Genomic DNA, 14,950 nt, shown 5'->3' on the forward strand with positions numbered 1-14,950 from the left:
CCAACTTAATGGGCTATTTGCGTTTGACTACTTGTATAGTTCTCTCAGGTAGTACATAATCTGCTGGATAGGACTGGAAGTAATAGAAATTTGGGGAAATTTAGAAAGGTTGTTGAACTATCAACTGTAATACCATTGGTTCTTTTTTTCTCTGCAACTGTGAAGATTTTCACTAGTGAAAACAAAAAAGGTGTAATTCCAACAGGAACTCTGAGTAGTTTTAATTAATTGCTAGTAACAATAGCAAATTTTGTTATAACAACCATAGAATCAGTGAATTTCTTCTTTAGAAAGACCCTTAAACATCATCTTGTTTCTCTCTATCCTGAGGCTTGAATCTACTCCATACCTTCCCCCTCTCCTGCCCCGGCCCAGTGAGCATTCAGTCATTTGGCATCCTTTTCCTTTTCTGCTTAGAATTTCAGAGGCAGCTGGTTCCATCATGAAATGGCATTGGCTGATAGGAAAAAGGTTTTGGATTTTTTTCTTAATGGTAAGCTGATGTGTAACCCTCAAGATTTCACTCCTTGATTCTGGTTTGACCCTTTGAAGCTATACTGAGTAAATCTAATCCTTCTTCCATGTGCCTTCCCTTCAGATATTTGAAGGAAATTCTCATATCTCTCCTGAAGTTTATCTTCTCCAGGCTAAATCTCTCTCCGGCTTTTTCAGTTGTACTTCAGATGGCATGTTTTCAAATCCCTTAAAAAATTTTTCTCTGTCTCCTTATTAAACGCACTCCAGCTTCACTTTTAAAATGTATCATTAGGAGTGGTCTGGCCAGTTTAGAGAACAACAGTTGTAATGTTCTAGAACACTATAGTTTTTTAATGATGCTAGATTTAATTATTTCTTTGGAAGCTATATCATTCTACTGACTCATATGAAACCTATTCCCCTTTTTTTTTTCATATATTCCTAGCCAAAACTGAAAGAGGGGACATAAAATGAGAAAAGTGAGAATTCGGGGGATTGAATATCCTACAATATTGACTAGTCTCCAACCAGGTCTTAATTTTCGGCCGAAATCAAGTCATACTATTTCTATATTTTATTTTATCTATAATGAAAGAAGATAAAACTATTTTACTTCACAAATATATGCCAGTTGCCTAAAATCTAGATGAGTAAATTCTAATTTGGAGTACACATTGGAATTACTGGGGAATATTTTTCTCAAAGATGTTATGACTGCCCCACCCCAGACTAACTAAATAAGCATCAGCAAGGATGGTGTCAAAGCATGCATAGCTTGGAAAAATTTCCCAGGTATGATGTATGTCCATGGTTATAAATTGCTACTTTAGATTCACTCAAAAATATATTTTTCTGTACTAACTTTGTGCTAGGCACTGTTGTAATCATACATGCTATCTCTAGCTATTTAAAAACAAGTACCTAAACAGAGGTAAACATATCACCAAGTAATTAACTAGTCTATTTGCGTGGTCACTTACCTTTAAATACCTGAGTGGCCCAGCGTCCTTGGAGCTCTGAGATGGGCATAATGGCTCCTAAGGGCTGAATCAAGCCTATGATTGCAAGAGTTGGCCTTTCCAGGTTAGGAGGGAAGACCTTTTTATACAGGGATATCTTGTTTTTGACCACTTTGATGGAATCTTCCAGAAACGGAAAGTCAAAGCTATAGCCTGTGGCAAAGATAACAGCATCAATGTCATCCTCCCTGGAGCCATCCTCAAATATGGCAGCTGTCTCCGTGAATTCCTTCACATTTCCTTTCACTTTCACCAAGCCAGAAATGATACGATTTGGCAGGTCATCATTTACGGTTGGATGCTGACTCAGAGCTCTGTGAGTCGTGACAAAGATCAAGTGGAGAAATGAGAGAAAGAGAAATCAGTACCACATAAGTAAAATTTTGCTTTGGTGGAGGTAAACAGGATGCCAATAATCTTCCCCTTGGTCTATGCATGAAGTTTGGAAAAGGTCTAATTTATACTAGGTTGGCACAGATCAAGATCAGATCTGAAGTTGGACCCTGGATGCACTGAAAGGGAGAGTGTTGGAGGAGTGAAGGAAGAGTGTTGTTTGAGGAGTGCATATATGATTTCTCAAGTAACAATAATATTCTGTGTGTGATATGATAAGGCCACAGGTCAATAGTTTGTATCCTCATATCAAGAAGTCTGACAGAACTAAGCTGTCAACATTCTGTTCAGTCTCATTTCCAGTTTCAAAGGCTCAAGAGCTAGGTTTAGGCCACTGTTTTCCAAACTGTACAATAAACTACATGTATGTAGCAATTTACAGTTTATAAGTTGCTTTTACATGCATTAACTTGACTCTCACAAAACTCTATGAAGGAAGCAGAATAGGTGTCATTATCCAGGTTTTATAAATGAGGAAATTGAGGCCTAGAAAAGTTATGTGACTTGTCCAATGATACACAGCCTAGGGTTTTAGAATTTATCTCAAAGTTGTTTTCAGTGAATTATCTTGGTATACTTTGGGCTTGTTATTTTTTCCTAGGCACAGCGCAGGATACGGATACTGGAAACATTGGGTTGGTGCAAAAGTAATTGCTTATTTTTTTGCCATTACTTTTAATAATAATAAGGCTGGTTTCTAGTATTGTGGATCTTTCTAAAAAGCAGTCTTTTTTTTTTTTTTTTTTTTTTTTTTTTTTTTTTGAGACAGAGTCTCACTCTTTTGCTGAAGCTGGAGTGCAGTGGCACGATCTTGGCTCACTGCAACCTCCACCTCCCAGGTTCAAGCGATTCTGCTGTCTCAGCCTCCCGAGTAGCTTGGACTACAGGCACCTGCCACCATGCCTGGCTAATTTTTGTATTTTTAGTAGAGACAGGTTTCACCATGTTGGCCAAGCTGGTCTCGAACTCCTGACCTCGTGATCCTCCCACTTCAGCCTCCCAAAGTGTTGGGATTACAGGCGTGAGCCACAGCACCTGGCCTAAAAAGTAGTCTTAATGCCTGAATACTATATTAACTCATCTTCAGACAGAGCTGTCCTGGCCTCAGGAATTTTATATGTTTAAATTACCACTACTGGTTTGTTGCATTTAGTTATGCTTTGACACTAGGTCGATTGTGTTCTGCATTCCAACCTCATGATTTCATCTTTTTCTCCAAACCTACTCCTTTTCACCAGCAGTACCACCATCCATCCATATAGTTGCCCAACCCACAAAACCATGAGTTATATATCTGGTCACCAAGCCTTTTCCCTTTCTCCTCTTAACATCCCCAGAATAGTTTTATCTATTCCTTGTTATCTCAACCAGATGATACAATTGTCTTTAGGACCTCCTGTCTCATCCCACTCCCACACCATTTTCAAAATGGTCTTTCTAAAATGTAGGTATGATTATGTTACTCACTTGCCTAAATCTTTGAATGGCTTTGGACTGTCTTCATTCCATACTTTTTATTTAGTAGACCAAAGGTTTTCTTTTTTTTTTTTTTTGACAGTAACAATATGTTTATTATAACATCCAGCCAAGAATACAAACACAAAATACCTCTTAATGTAAGGAGAATAAGAAAACATCACACGATTCTTAGAATACTACTACAAACACAGCCTTCACCTACAGTAAAAATTAAGCCAATTTCAATCATTTCGGTCATCATCCCAGTCTTTCTTCCCACTTGGAGGCTTGCGCCCACCATCTGGTTTTGCCATGATTACCTGATCCACTCTAAGTACAGTGACTGCAGCATTAGCAGCGAGTTTGATAGACCAGTGTTTTCCCAGGTAAGTATCTAGAACACCAGCTTCCAACATGTCCGTTACAGCAGGGACTAGAGCCTCAGTATCTAATCCAACATTTTTATTTCCTTCTTGATATACTGCATAAAGTTTAGAGATTACTTCATTGGCCTTAACTCCAGAGTTTTCTCCAGAGTATTTCTGCCAGTGCATGGGGAATAGCTTCAAACGCCTCAGCAAACTTCTTAACAGCATACTGTTCAAGTCCAGGACATGTCTCTCCATATGATATGATCTGTTTGGCTAATTCAATTTCTGTTGCTCCACCTCTGGGTACAAGACGTTTATCCCTTGTAAGAACTTTGAAAGTATTAACACCATCATCTACTGCCCTTTCTATGTCATCATCAGATTGTCTGTAGAGCCCCGAAGTACTATGGTAGAAATGATGCCATCTTCCTTTTCATGCTTAAAAAACCACCACCTGAGTATCTCCAACTTCTGAGAGGTAAACACTGTCACAGTGTCCCATTTCTTCAAGGACCGGAGGTGTCAATCTAGGAAGAGCTGTAGCACCAACTGTTTTACAGAGCCTTCGGAGATCCCATTTTGAGTTTAGCTTCACTAACATCATATTATATTTGTTTGCATAATGAAGAGCCATGTCTTCCACTTTGCCACCTGTTACTACAACATTTGCACCAGTATCAGCAATAGCTTTGACTTATGCATCCATGAGATTTTCTTCTCCCTTACTTAAATTCATCAATTCTTCATCAGTCTTTATCAACACTGTTCCCTTAGTTTCTGTTATCATGCCATCAAAAGGACAAGAGTACACTGCTATTTTTGCATCTTTGACAGAGGTACATCACCTTCTGTTTCCTTCTTAAAAACCATGCCATGCAATACTGAAGAGGAAGTGATACCACAGCCCAGAATTTTACAAACTCTGATGTTATCAACTTTGAAATGGCCAGAATCAGGAAAAATAGATACGCATGCCTGAACAATAAGCTTGGCCAGAAATACTTCATTACCATATTGTTTACTCATTACAGAGGTACGAAGTAGAGATGAGACTTCATCAACATCTCGAAGGTTTTTTGCAGAACAACGCACCAAATTAGGAAGAATCTCATGAGCTTTTCTGCAAGCTATTTCATAACCTTCTATGACCTCTGAAACTGACAGGCCAATCCTCAGAAGTTCTTCAGCTAATTCCAGGAGAGCTCCAGCAAATACCAGAACAAAGTTTGTGCCATCTCCAACTTCTTGCTCTTGCATATGAGAAGCCATTACAGTCATTTTTGCAGCAGGATGCTGTACTTCTAGTTCTCTTAAAATAGTCGCTGCATCATTTGTCACAAACAACTTCTCCAAGTAGTTGATAACCATTTTTTCCATTCCATTTCGTCCATATGCTGTACGAGTGGTTTGGGCAAGCTCCTTGCAAGCTTGTATGTTTCTATACACAGCCTCTTCTAATTCCGAAAAGTGTTTCGCTCCCTCCTTGAGCATCTGGGCGAAGCCCGAAGTCTTGGGAACTTGAAGCGCCATGGCCAGCCTGCAGGAAGCCGTTCACGTGACCGCTCAGAAGGCCGTGGAGGAACCAAAGGTTTTCATGCCTGATGAACCTGGAGATACATGCAGTCACTCTTCCATCTTTGCTATATAGTCCAGCCATACCAGACTACATGCAAGTCCTGGAGCATAATGTATTTTTTGCTGTTCCAAGACTTTGTCTTTATAATTAGAATGCTATACCCTTGCTCTATTTGTTTGGCTATCTCCTATTATTCAACAAAGCCTCAATTTATTTTGCAACCACCAAAAACATGCATGCTAAAATAATTAGGTGAAAGGTTTTTAGGAAACACAGTCTCCAAATGTCACCCTACTGATTAACTTCAAAGGGAAAAAATATCTTTATAGTGGAGAAACTTGGTGGTATCTATACCACCTTACCTAAGTGGTCAAACTTAGCATTATTACTGTGAGATAAACTGACATAATGTGGTTCTTGATGTGACCCACTAAGATCAACATGTCCTATGTAGTATATGTGTCAAAAACATTTAACCTGAATATAGTAAAGGAAAAAAATTATGCAAGTCTAAATGTAGAGACTCTCTACAAAACAATGCCTTGGGTTCTTAAAAAGAAAGCCCATGTCAAAGAGAGAATTATTTCTTATATAGACCAATGGAACAGAACAGAGCCCTCAGAAATAATACCAGATATCTACAACTATCTGATCTTTGACAAACCTGACAAAAAACAAGAAATGGGGAAAGGATTCCCTATTTAACAAATGGTGCTGGGAAAACTGGCTAGCCGTATATAGAAAGCTGAAACTTGATCCCTTCCTTACACCTTATACAAAAATTAATTCAAAATGGATTAAAGACTTAAATATTAGACCTAAAACCATAAAAACCCTAGAAGAAAACCTAGGCAATACCATTCAGGACAGAGGCATGGGCAAGGACTTCATGTCTAAAACACCAAAAGCAATGGCAACAAAAGCCAAAATTGACAAATGGGATCTAATTAGACTAAAGAGCTTCTGCATAGCAAAAGAAACTACCATCAGAGTGAACAGGCAACCTACAGAATGGGAGAAAATTTTTGCAATCTACTCATCTGACAAAGAGCTAATATCCAAAATCTACAAAGAACTCATACAAATTTACAAGAAAAAAACAAACAACCCCATCAAAAAGTGGGTGAAGGATATGAACAGACACTTCTCAAAAGAAGACATTTATGCAGCCAACAGAAACATGAAAAAATGCTCATCATCACTGGCCATCAGAGAAATGCAAATCAAAACCACAATGAGTTACCATCTCACACCAGTTAGAATGGCGATCATTAAAAAGTCAGGAAACAACAGGTGCTGGAGAGGATGTGGAGAAATAGGAACACTTTTACACTGTTGGTGGGACTGTAAACTAGTTCAACCATTGTGGAAGTCAGTGTGGCGATTCCTCAAAAAGAACTAGAAATACCATTTGACCCAGCCATCCCATTACTGGGTATATACCCAAAGGATTATAAATCATGCTGCTATAAAGACACATGCACACGTATGTTTATTGCGGCACTATTCACAATAGCAAGGACTTGGAACCAACCCAAATGTCCAACAATGATAGATTGGATTAAGAAAATGTGGCACATATACACCATGGAATACTATGCAGCCATAAAAAATGATGAGTTCATGTCCTTTGTAGAGACATGGATGAAGCTAGAAACCATCATTCTCAGCAAACTATTGCAAGGACAAAAAACCAAACACTGCATGTTCTCACTCATAGGTGGGAACTGAACAATGAGAACACATGGACACAGGAAGGGGAACATCACACACCAGGGCCTGTTGTGGGGTGGGAAGAGTGGGGAAGCATAGCATTAGGAGATATATCTGATGCAAATGACGAGTTAATGGGTGCAGCACACCAACATGGCACATATATACACATATAACAAACCTGCACATTGTGCACATGTACCCTAGAACTTAAAGTATAATAAAAATATATATATATATATAAAAAGAGAGATTAAAGAGACATGACAACTAAATGTAATGGTGTGATTGATTACCTGACAGGATACTAGATTTAAAAAGATTTTTTTAAAGCTATAAAAAATACTATTGGGGCAACTGGGGGTATTGCCAATGTATTAGATAATATCAATGTTAAATTTCCCACGTGTGATAATTATATGATGGTTATGTAGGAGAATGCCCTTTTCCTTATACAATATACACTGAAGTATTTAAAGTGTCTTAATGACTGCAACGTACTCAAATGGTTTCAGAAAAAAATGTACTTGTGTATGTATGCTCTATATGTATGGACCTATCTACAGAGATGGGGAAAGAGAGGAAGCAAATATAGCAAACTTAACAGGTGAATCCAGGTGAAGGATATATGGGTGCTCATTGTACTTATTATTTTGCAACTTTTCTGTAGATCTGAACATTTTCAAAAATAAAAAGTTGGAGGGAAAATAAATTTAAAATCAGCCTCTAGAAATGTTTTCCCTCCCTGGTTCTCTGAGGACCCCATCCTTTGTACTTTCATAACACTCTATGTATTTCTTCATTATAATCTGTCCTCTTTCTTCTCATTAGAGTATTTAAGGTAAGATCTATTTATTGAGTCTGCCATTTATTATTTCTGTTGCCCTCGGGAAAATTACTTAGTTTCTCTACATCTCAGTTTTTATATTTGTAAAATGTAGATCAAAAATTGTGGAGGCCAAAGCAACTCCATCTTAGAAGTTAATCTACCATATTGACTTCTGATCAACCCTGGTTCTGGGAATACCTCTGAGATTTCCAGTTAATCTGTTGTTTAATAGTATGTACTTACTGTAAATCCCACCCTTAGGGCAAACTCCTACCCATTCGCTCTGAAGTATGTGTGCCCCTCCCCTGTGGTATATCATCCCTGGGTCAGGAGGTAATGGTATGGGGATCTACCATCTTGTCTCACCACTGCCTGAGACAGACATGGCTTCTGTTCATAAGTCCCTATGAAATGTTTCTAAGAAACTGAATCTGTCAGCTTCTTTCTTCAGCCTCTCAGCTTCCTCAGCCTTTGGGGTAGGTTTGCATAGACCTCCTCACTGTGAAACAAAAATAGTACCAACTTATAGGGCTATTGTCAGGATTAAGTGAGATACTGCATGTAACTCATTTAGCACTGTGCTTATCTTACAGAAAGTCCTCAGAAAGGTGAGTGTTATTTCTATTACTATTACTATTATGTCTTCTCTCTGTATTTCATGCCCATGTATGATGCCTGGCTCATAACAGGTACTCAATGAGTAAATGATGCACTGTCCTCAGCTATCATTTTGTTGTTGGGTATCATGCAAAAAGAACTGATACCTGGGGGAATGAGAAAAGGGTTACTGCCAAAGAGAATTCTAGATTAAAAACCCACAGACCAATAGATCTTGGGTACAAGTTAGAAATCTGATTTCAGATTCTATGAGTCTATAGGCTTTCTTTTCTTTTTCTTTTCTTTTTTTTTTTTTTTCTTTTTGAGACAGAGTCTCGGTCTGTTGCCCAGGCTGGAGTGCAGTGGTGCAATCTCAGCTCACTGAAACCTCTGCCTCCAGGGCTCAGGTGATTCTCCTGCCTCAGCCTCCTGAATAGCTGGGACTACAGACAGGTGCCACCACACCTGGCTAATTTTGTATTTTTAGTAGAGATGGGGTTTCACCGTGTTGGCCAGGATGGTCTCAAACTCCTGAGCTCAGGTGATCCACCCGCCTCCACCTCCCAAAGTGCTGGGATTACAGGCGTGAGCCACCATGCCCAGCCACTGTGGGTTTTCTTAATGTATGGGTAGAGGTGGCTTTACTATTAGCCAGTGTGAAGAGTCCTTATTCTTGTGCTTTGGCCACTATCCCTGCACTCCCATCCTGGGAACATACCTGTGTTTAGGCTTCAGGCCAAACATTTCATGGTCAAACCTTTGGTTTATCTTTTTTTCCAAATATTTGTTTGCTAATGATTGGCCACAGATCTTCCACATAAAATGTGTAAGTCGAGAAGAGAACAACACATCAGCAGGATATCCGTAGTCCCCTACACGATTCAGGATCCAAGCCCCTCTCCTGGTGCTGAGGAAAACCTGGGGCATGGAAGAAATTGTTTGCTTTTGTCACTCAGATTCGTAAACCTTCAAAAGCACCCCCATTTTCTTCAAGAATCATTTCAGGCCCGGCGCGGTGGCTCACGCCTGTAATCCCAGCACTTTGGGAGGCCAAGGCGGGCGGATCACGAGGTCAGGAGATCGAGACCATCCTGGCTAACACAGTGAAACCCCGTCTCTACTGAAAAACCCCGTCTCTACTAAAAATACAAAAAAAATTAGCCGAGCGTGGTTGCAGGTGCCTGTAGTCCCAGCTACTCGGGAAGCTGAGGCAGGAGAATGGCGTCAACCTGGGAGGCGGAGCTTGCAGTGAGCCAAGATCGCGCCACTGCACTCCAGCCTGGGCAACAGAGTGAGACTCCGTCTCAAAAAAAAAAAAAAAAAAAAAAGAGTTCAAACTCATTAGTCTGGCTTTTTAGCCCCTGCACAATCTTTGTGGGTTTTTATGTTTGTTTCCTGCCATTTTCCTTCCCAAACACTAAACTTAGAATTAAACTGGTGTATCTACTGTCCAAGAATATGTTTTGCTCTAATACACCGTTGTATTTCTGTTTAGTGCTATTATGCCTGCCTGAAATGCCTTCTTTCCTCTTAACTCTCCGAAGCCTGTTCATTTTTAAGACCCAGATCAAGACTGCCTCCTCCATGAAGAAACCACTGACTATTCAGGCTGACAATTTTCTCTCCATCCTCTGAATTTCTCTAGCACTTATCACCTGTAGAACTCATTAAAAATCATGTACTGGTAAAGTTGAAAGCAGCTGGAGACCATTTAATCTAAAACCCTCATTCTTTTGCCATTGACATTGTTGGCATTATTACAAAAACCCCTGCTATTTATCATTTTTATTGATATTAAACTTTCTACACTCCTAATTTCTGTCTCTTCAAATGTGTTTTCTCAAGGATAGGAGATAAAGCCTACACATCCACAGCAGATTATCATCACTTCCATTTATTGGGATTTGTGACCTTTAAGTCATTGTGCTAGGTCCTTCATCTATATTACAACAACCTCTTGAGGAAAGTATTATTACACCCATGTTATAGATGAGGGGCATGGAAAGGATGAATAACTTGCCTGAGATCACAGAGCTAGTAAGTGGCAGAGCTGAATTTCCAACCCAGGTCTGACTAACTCCAAAGCCTGTGCTTAAGAAATGTTTGATTGATTATTTAATGGAGAAAAATAAGATTGCTAGTAGAACAACAGGAAGCTAGTCAGTCTTTCTGCGTCCTCCTCTGGCTAAAGTTCATGTTCAGAACTGATAAAGATTTGATATGCAGTTACCTGGCAAAAGAATCACTTTTCCTACATTATGAAACTCTCTGGAGATGGCTTCCAGATTGTAAGTTATATAAGCACATTGCTTCATAGTCTTTTTGTCTAAGATGACCTGTCTACAGAGGGATAATTGTTTACTTCACAAATCTTATCTCGCCTAAAGTGACTGTAAGCACTCTGATAATTACGTACTTCCACAGTCACAGTTGAAAGAGCATATACGGTCTTAGAAACTGAACAATTTTGTGTGCTGGCTATATAACTTCTGCTGAGTAATGAAAACGCTCAGAGCCCTAATGAAAAGGTTTCCTATTTATGAAATAGTAATAATAATAATAATACATATATCACAAGGCTGTTGTGATAATTAAGCAGTGTTTTTGTAAAAGGTGTGGTATATAGTAAACACTTGATAAGTGCTTAATGGCTGTCATATTTCTTATTTCAGTTTTCCATCTATACCTTGTTTTAAGCAAATAACATTTACAAATCAGATTTATAAGGAAAATTGTTTAATCAGTGTAATCTTATATGAAATTAATATTGAAAAAAAGGAATGTTTTCTCTTTACAAAAACATCTACAAGAATTATATGAAAAACTTCCATGATATACTGAAATATATAGGTCCATTTAAAGTTTTTGATTTATAAACAAATCATCATGAATACAATTTACAAGTAAAGTAAAAAGTTAGAACTCAGCAATTGAGTTTCTTCAGCTTGGATTAGTGGTGTGACAGTATTGCCTCTGCTATGCAGACATAGTTTTCCTTTGCATTTTCCCAGGCTTTCTCACAGACACAGCCACCTTATCTGTACCCATACAGAGATGCTTTGTTATGTGGCAACCTGCAATTCCCCAGAGCAGGTAAGGCCAAGCTCCCTTAGAACTGCCCATTTGACAAGCCAATGATATTAAAGATGGCTCTCGCCATGGGTCCCCACTCCACATTTTGCATATTCCTCTACCATAACACCCACATACGTTTTAACCCTTGTTTATATAATTACTTTAATTATTTTTAATCCTTGTTTATATGATTATTTCCTGATAAATGTCTGTTGAATTAATTTATGAAGTATCATATGAAATAATTTTTGTGGTTATAGATGAGGATAGTAATGAGAAGAAGTGTTTTTCAAACAAAGTTGCTGAGTAAGAGTCATTTAACAGAATTGTAGCACTAAGCTTCTAATTAAAATAAAACAATTTAAAACATCTTTATAGAGAAGCATGGCTTAATTAAAGTTACTAAAGAACAACCAAGACATTTACCTATTGCCAATAGAGTTTGATTCAACACAGACATTAATAACAAAATACAATATTGGCATGTCTTTTTCCAGGAATTTATAGTGAAGACACTTGCTTCTCAGTTCAAAGTCTGCTATACAAAAACCAAAACAAACAAAACAAAAAGCCAAGGAGATATAATTGCTTTAGAATGAATGTTATCTGAGTTACCTAACTGTATGCAAAGGCTAGGGCAAGCTGCTTGCATGTGCTACAGTTTGGACGCTATATGGATACCCACATTGTCTTTGGGAAGATAAAATTGCTACTTTTTTCCATTTGGGGAGTGTAAAGGAAAATTCACGCACCATCCTATGAGTGAAAAGTTTCCAATGATCACGCATGCTTTCCTTTATGTAAGAACATAGCACTTCTGCTGGCCAATTGAAGATCCTCGCTCTCAATACTGCTTTCTAACAACCTCTCCCAGCAATTACTTGGTCTTTATCAAAGCAAGAGGCACACTCTGAGAAGATGCCTGATTAGGATAATGAGCCCAGACTTTAGCTGATCCAGTTCCTTGGTGTGAGGCTAGCTGCACAATGGAACTCTAACTGGTAGCCTTAACTCCTCTATTAGCACCAATCACCATGTTGCCAACTGAGGTAATGAAACCAAGCCCTATATTTGCCACTGGCACTGAGGAGCTATGTGCAGGTATCCCTATTCTCTGTTGGGTCCACCTGCAGCTTCCTTGGAGAAACTGAAGCTAGAGTTAAGCAAAGTAAATAATAATTGAGTGATTCAAACCTGCTTGGCTGTTTGGCTAATCTCTACAGCCAGATCCCCTCCAGAATTCCCAATGCCAATTATAATGACTCTCTTTCCAGTGAATCCCTCTGGGTTCTTATAGTCTCGACTGTGGAAGTACTGCCCTTTGAACTTCTCAATTCCTGCAAGAGAAGGGAAAATAATTATTGGGTAATGGTTTACATGATAGATATCATTTGTCAAGTCATTTGGTTTTTTTGCAGACTTAAGTTTAAGCATATATTCTCCAAGTGTTCTCTTTACTCAGCTACTTTCTTGCCTTTCTCAGTATTTTTGCCTATTTTCTTTTCCCATAGCCTCAGAGTAGTACCTTGTGATTTCCTTGTCATATGTACTTTGCTTAACTCAGGATGTGTTTGTATTTTGGATTTAGAGATATAAGTACAAACTGCCTCAGAAAACCTCCATTCTCTTTTATCTTTTCATCCCCTTAAATACCTACTCCCATTTCACTTACAGCACATATATTCTTATATACTTTAGAGTATACAGAGTGCTTTTTTTTTTTAATGAAAATCCAGGCCAAAGACTGAAATTCTTCAAGCTTTCATTCCTTCCTTAGAAACTCAATATTTGTGTTTACTGCTGGAAAATTCCTTATTCAACCTAATGCTCCTCAAGAACTCCACATTCTTCCCTTTGATACTCCAGTCATTTGATACAATGACTAAAGTCATTGTAAAACTAAATAGACTGCAAATTTTGCTCTAATCTCCAAAATTACAAAAATGACAGTAATACAAGTTACCCCAACATCTTTCTGGGGAACAAGAATAATTAGGATAAGTCTTACTTCATTCCAAAGTAGGAATTACTGAGACCACAATCCTCCCATTCCTCAGGGGTCAGGTCACAGGCATGGGTCAAGGGTCTTCCTTCCTGGTAAGCTGCTCACCAGGGAAGCTTTCCAGAGGTAGATGAGCATTGGTGTGATGGCCAGTGCAAACCATGACTCCATCAAAGACATTCATCTCCTTTTTCCCTTCAGATTCAGTGACCACTTCCCATTGGCCTGAAGTGGCAAAATCAGGCTGCTTCTTCACACTGCACACAGTGGTCTGAAAAGAAAAGTGATAACCACAGGGGACATCCCTGACATGACTCTCCTTGCATAGTGTTACACAAAGGGCTGATATCACAGGCACTATCACATAATAGGACCCATGCAGGGATATTTGATTTTCATACTCCACAAATAAGAACTCTTTTGGGCTGTGGTCAGAATGAGAAAACTTCCACAAGACAGAAAAAAATAACATAGTGTTGGCAGGCTAATGTACCCTCCTCTTTTAGAAAAGTACAAGTCACCAGGTCTCTTGGTCCAGGTCCTAAGGCACTGTAACACCTGAGTAAAGCCTGGGCTTCTCCTGTGCTTTCATGACACTCCATGCACTAAATGCCTATTCTTCTCCTGACCCCTATATGTCCTGAGACCTTCTGATGTCTTCTTACCCTAGGTTCTCTTCTCCTGGCTACCTTTAAATAAGTGACTGAGCTATAGGGCTCCTTTTCCTGGTAGGGTAGAAAAACACCTCAGTGACTCTCATTTTATATAAATGAATCTCCCTTTGGCTCCCATAAATACCCATTTTACAAAGAACTATAAAGAAAGAGGCTGTGAAACAGGATAGTGTTATGATTTTTAGCTTTATAAAAAATAATAAATATGGGTTACCCTACTTAGGTTAAGGAAACACTATGTGCTTCTAAGGGCCCATGACCATAACGTCTTCATGGACTAATAAAGACACCATCCCAGCCGGGTGCGGTGGCTCACGCATGTAATCCCAGCACTTTGGGAGGCTGAGCCAGGTGAATCACCTGAGGTCAGGAGTTCAAAACTCACCTGGCCAACATGGTGAAACCCCGTCTCTACTACAAATACAAAAATTAGTGGGTGTGGTGGCACATGCTTGTAATCCCAGCTACTCGGGAGGCTGAGGCGGGAGAATTGCTTGAACTTGGGAGGTGGAGGTTGCAGTGAGCCGAGATCGTGTCACTGTACTCCAGCCTGGGCAACAGAGCAAGACTCTGTCTGAAAAAAAAAAAAAAAAAAAGAGAGACAAACCACCCCTGCATGCACTGGCCATCCAGCACTATTTATAGTTCCTCTATCGTGTTCTTTTACACAGGCTGGTGCCTCTGCCGAGATCACCCTTTTATTCCTTATTTGGTAGACTCCTACTCATCCTTCAAGACTCAGCTTTAAGAAAACTTTATCTTCTTT

The 14,950-nt window shown here is 39.1% G+C and overlaps 1 protein-coding gene across 7 annotated transcripts in view; it reads right to left on the reverse strand.

Moving 5' to 3' along the window:
• Positions 1-14,950, reverse strand: part of FMO5 (flavin containing dimethylaniline monoxygenase 5) — a 59,249-nt gene that overhangs the window by 15,910 nt on the left and 28,389 nt on the right. For 4 of the 7 annotated variants that reach the window (XM_019021389.4, XM_055357242.2, XM_055357234.2 and 1 more), the window contains exons 4-7: positions 13,619-13,781; positions 12,703-12,845; positions 9,152-9,351; positions 1,458-1,810 (exon numbers count right to left, since the gene is read on the reverse strand). In XM_019021389.4, the coding sequence (XP_018876934.1) occupies positions 1,458-1,810; positions 9,152-9,351; positions 12,703-12,845; positions 13,619-13,781 (859 nt within the window). Of the gene's footprint in view, positions 1-1,457; positions 1,811-3,422; positions 5,326-9,151; positions 9,352-12,702; positions 12,846-13,618; positions 13,782-14,950 lie in introns of those variants that run through there. The other 3 variants (XM_055357261.2, XM_055357267.2, XM_063695462.1) reach the window with 2 other exon arrangements.

The sequence above is a fragment of the Gorilla gorilla genome, chromosome 1 (assembly GCF_029281585.2).
Source record: "Gorilla gorilla gorilla isolate KB3781 chromosome 1, NHGRI_mGorGor1-v2.1_pri, whole genome shotgun sequence".
Lineage (NCBI taxonomy): Eukaryota > Metazoa > Chordata > Mammalia > Primates > Hominidae > Gorilla > Gorilla gorilla.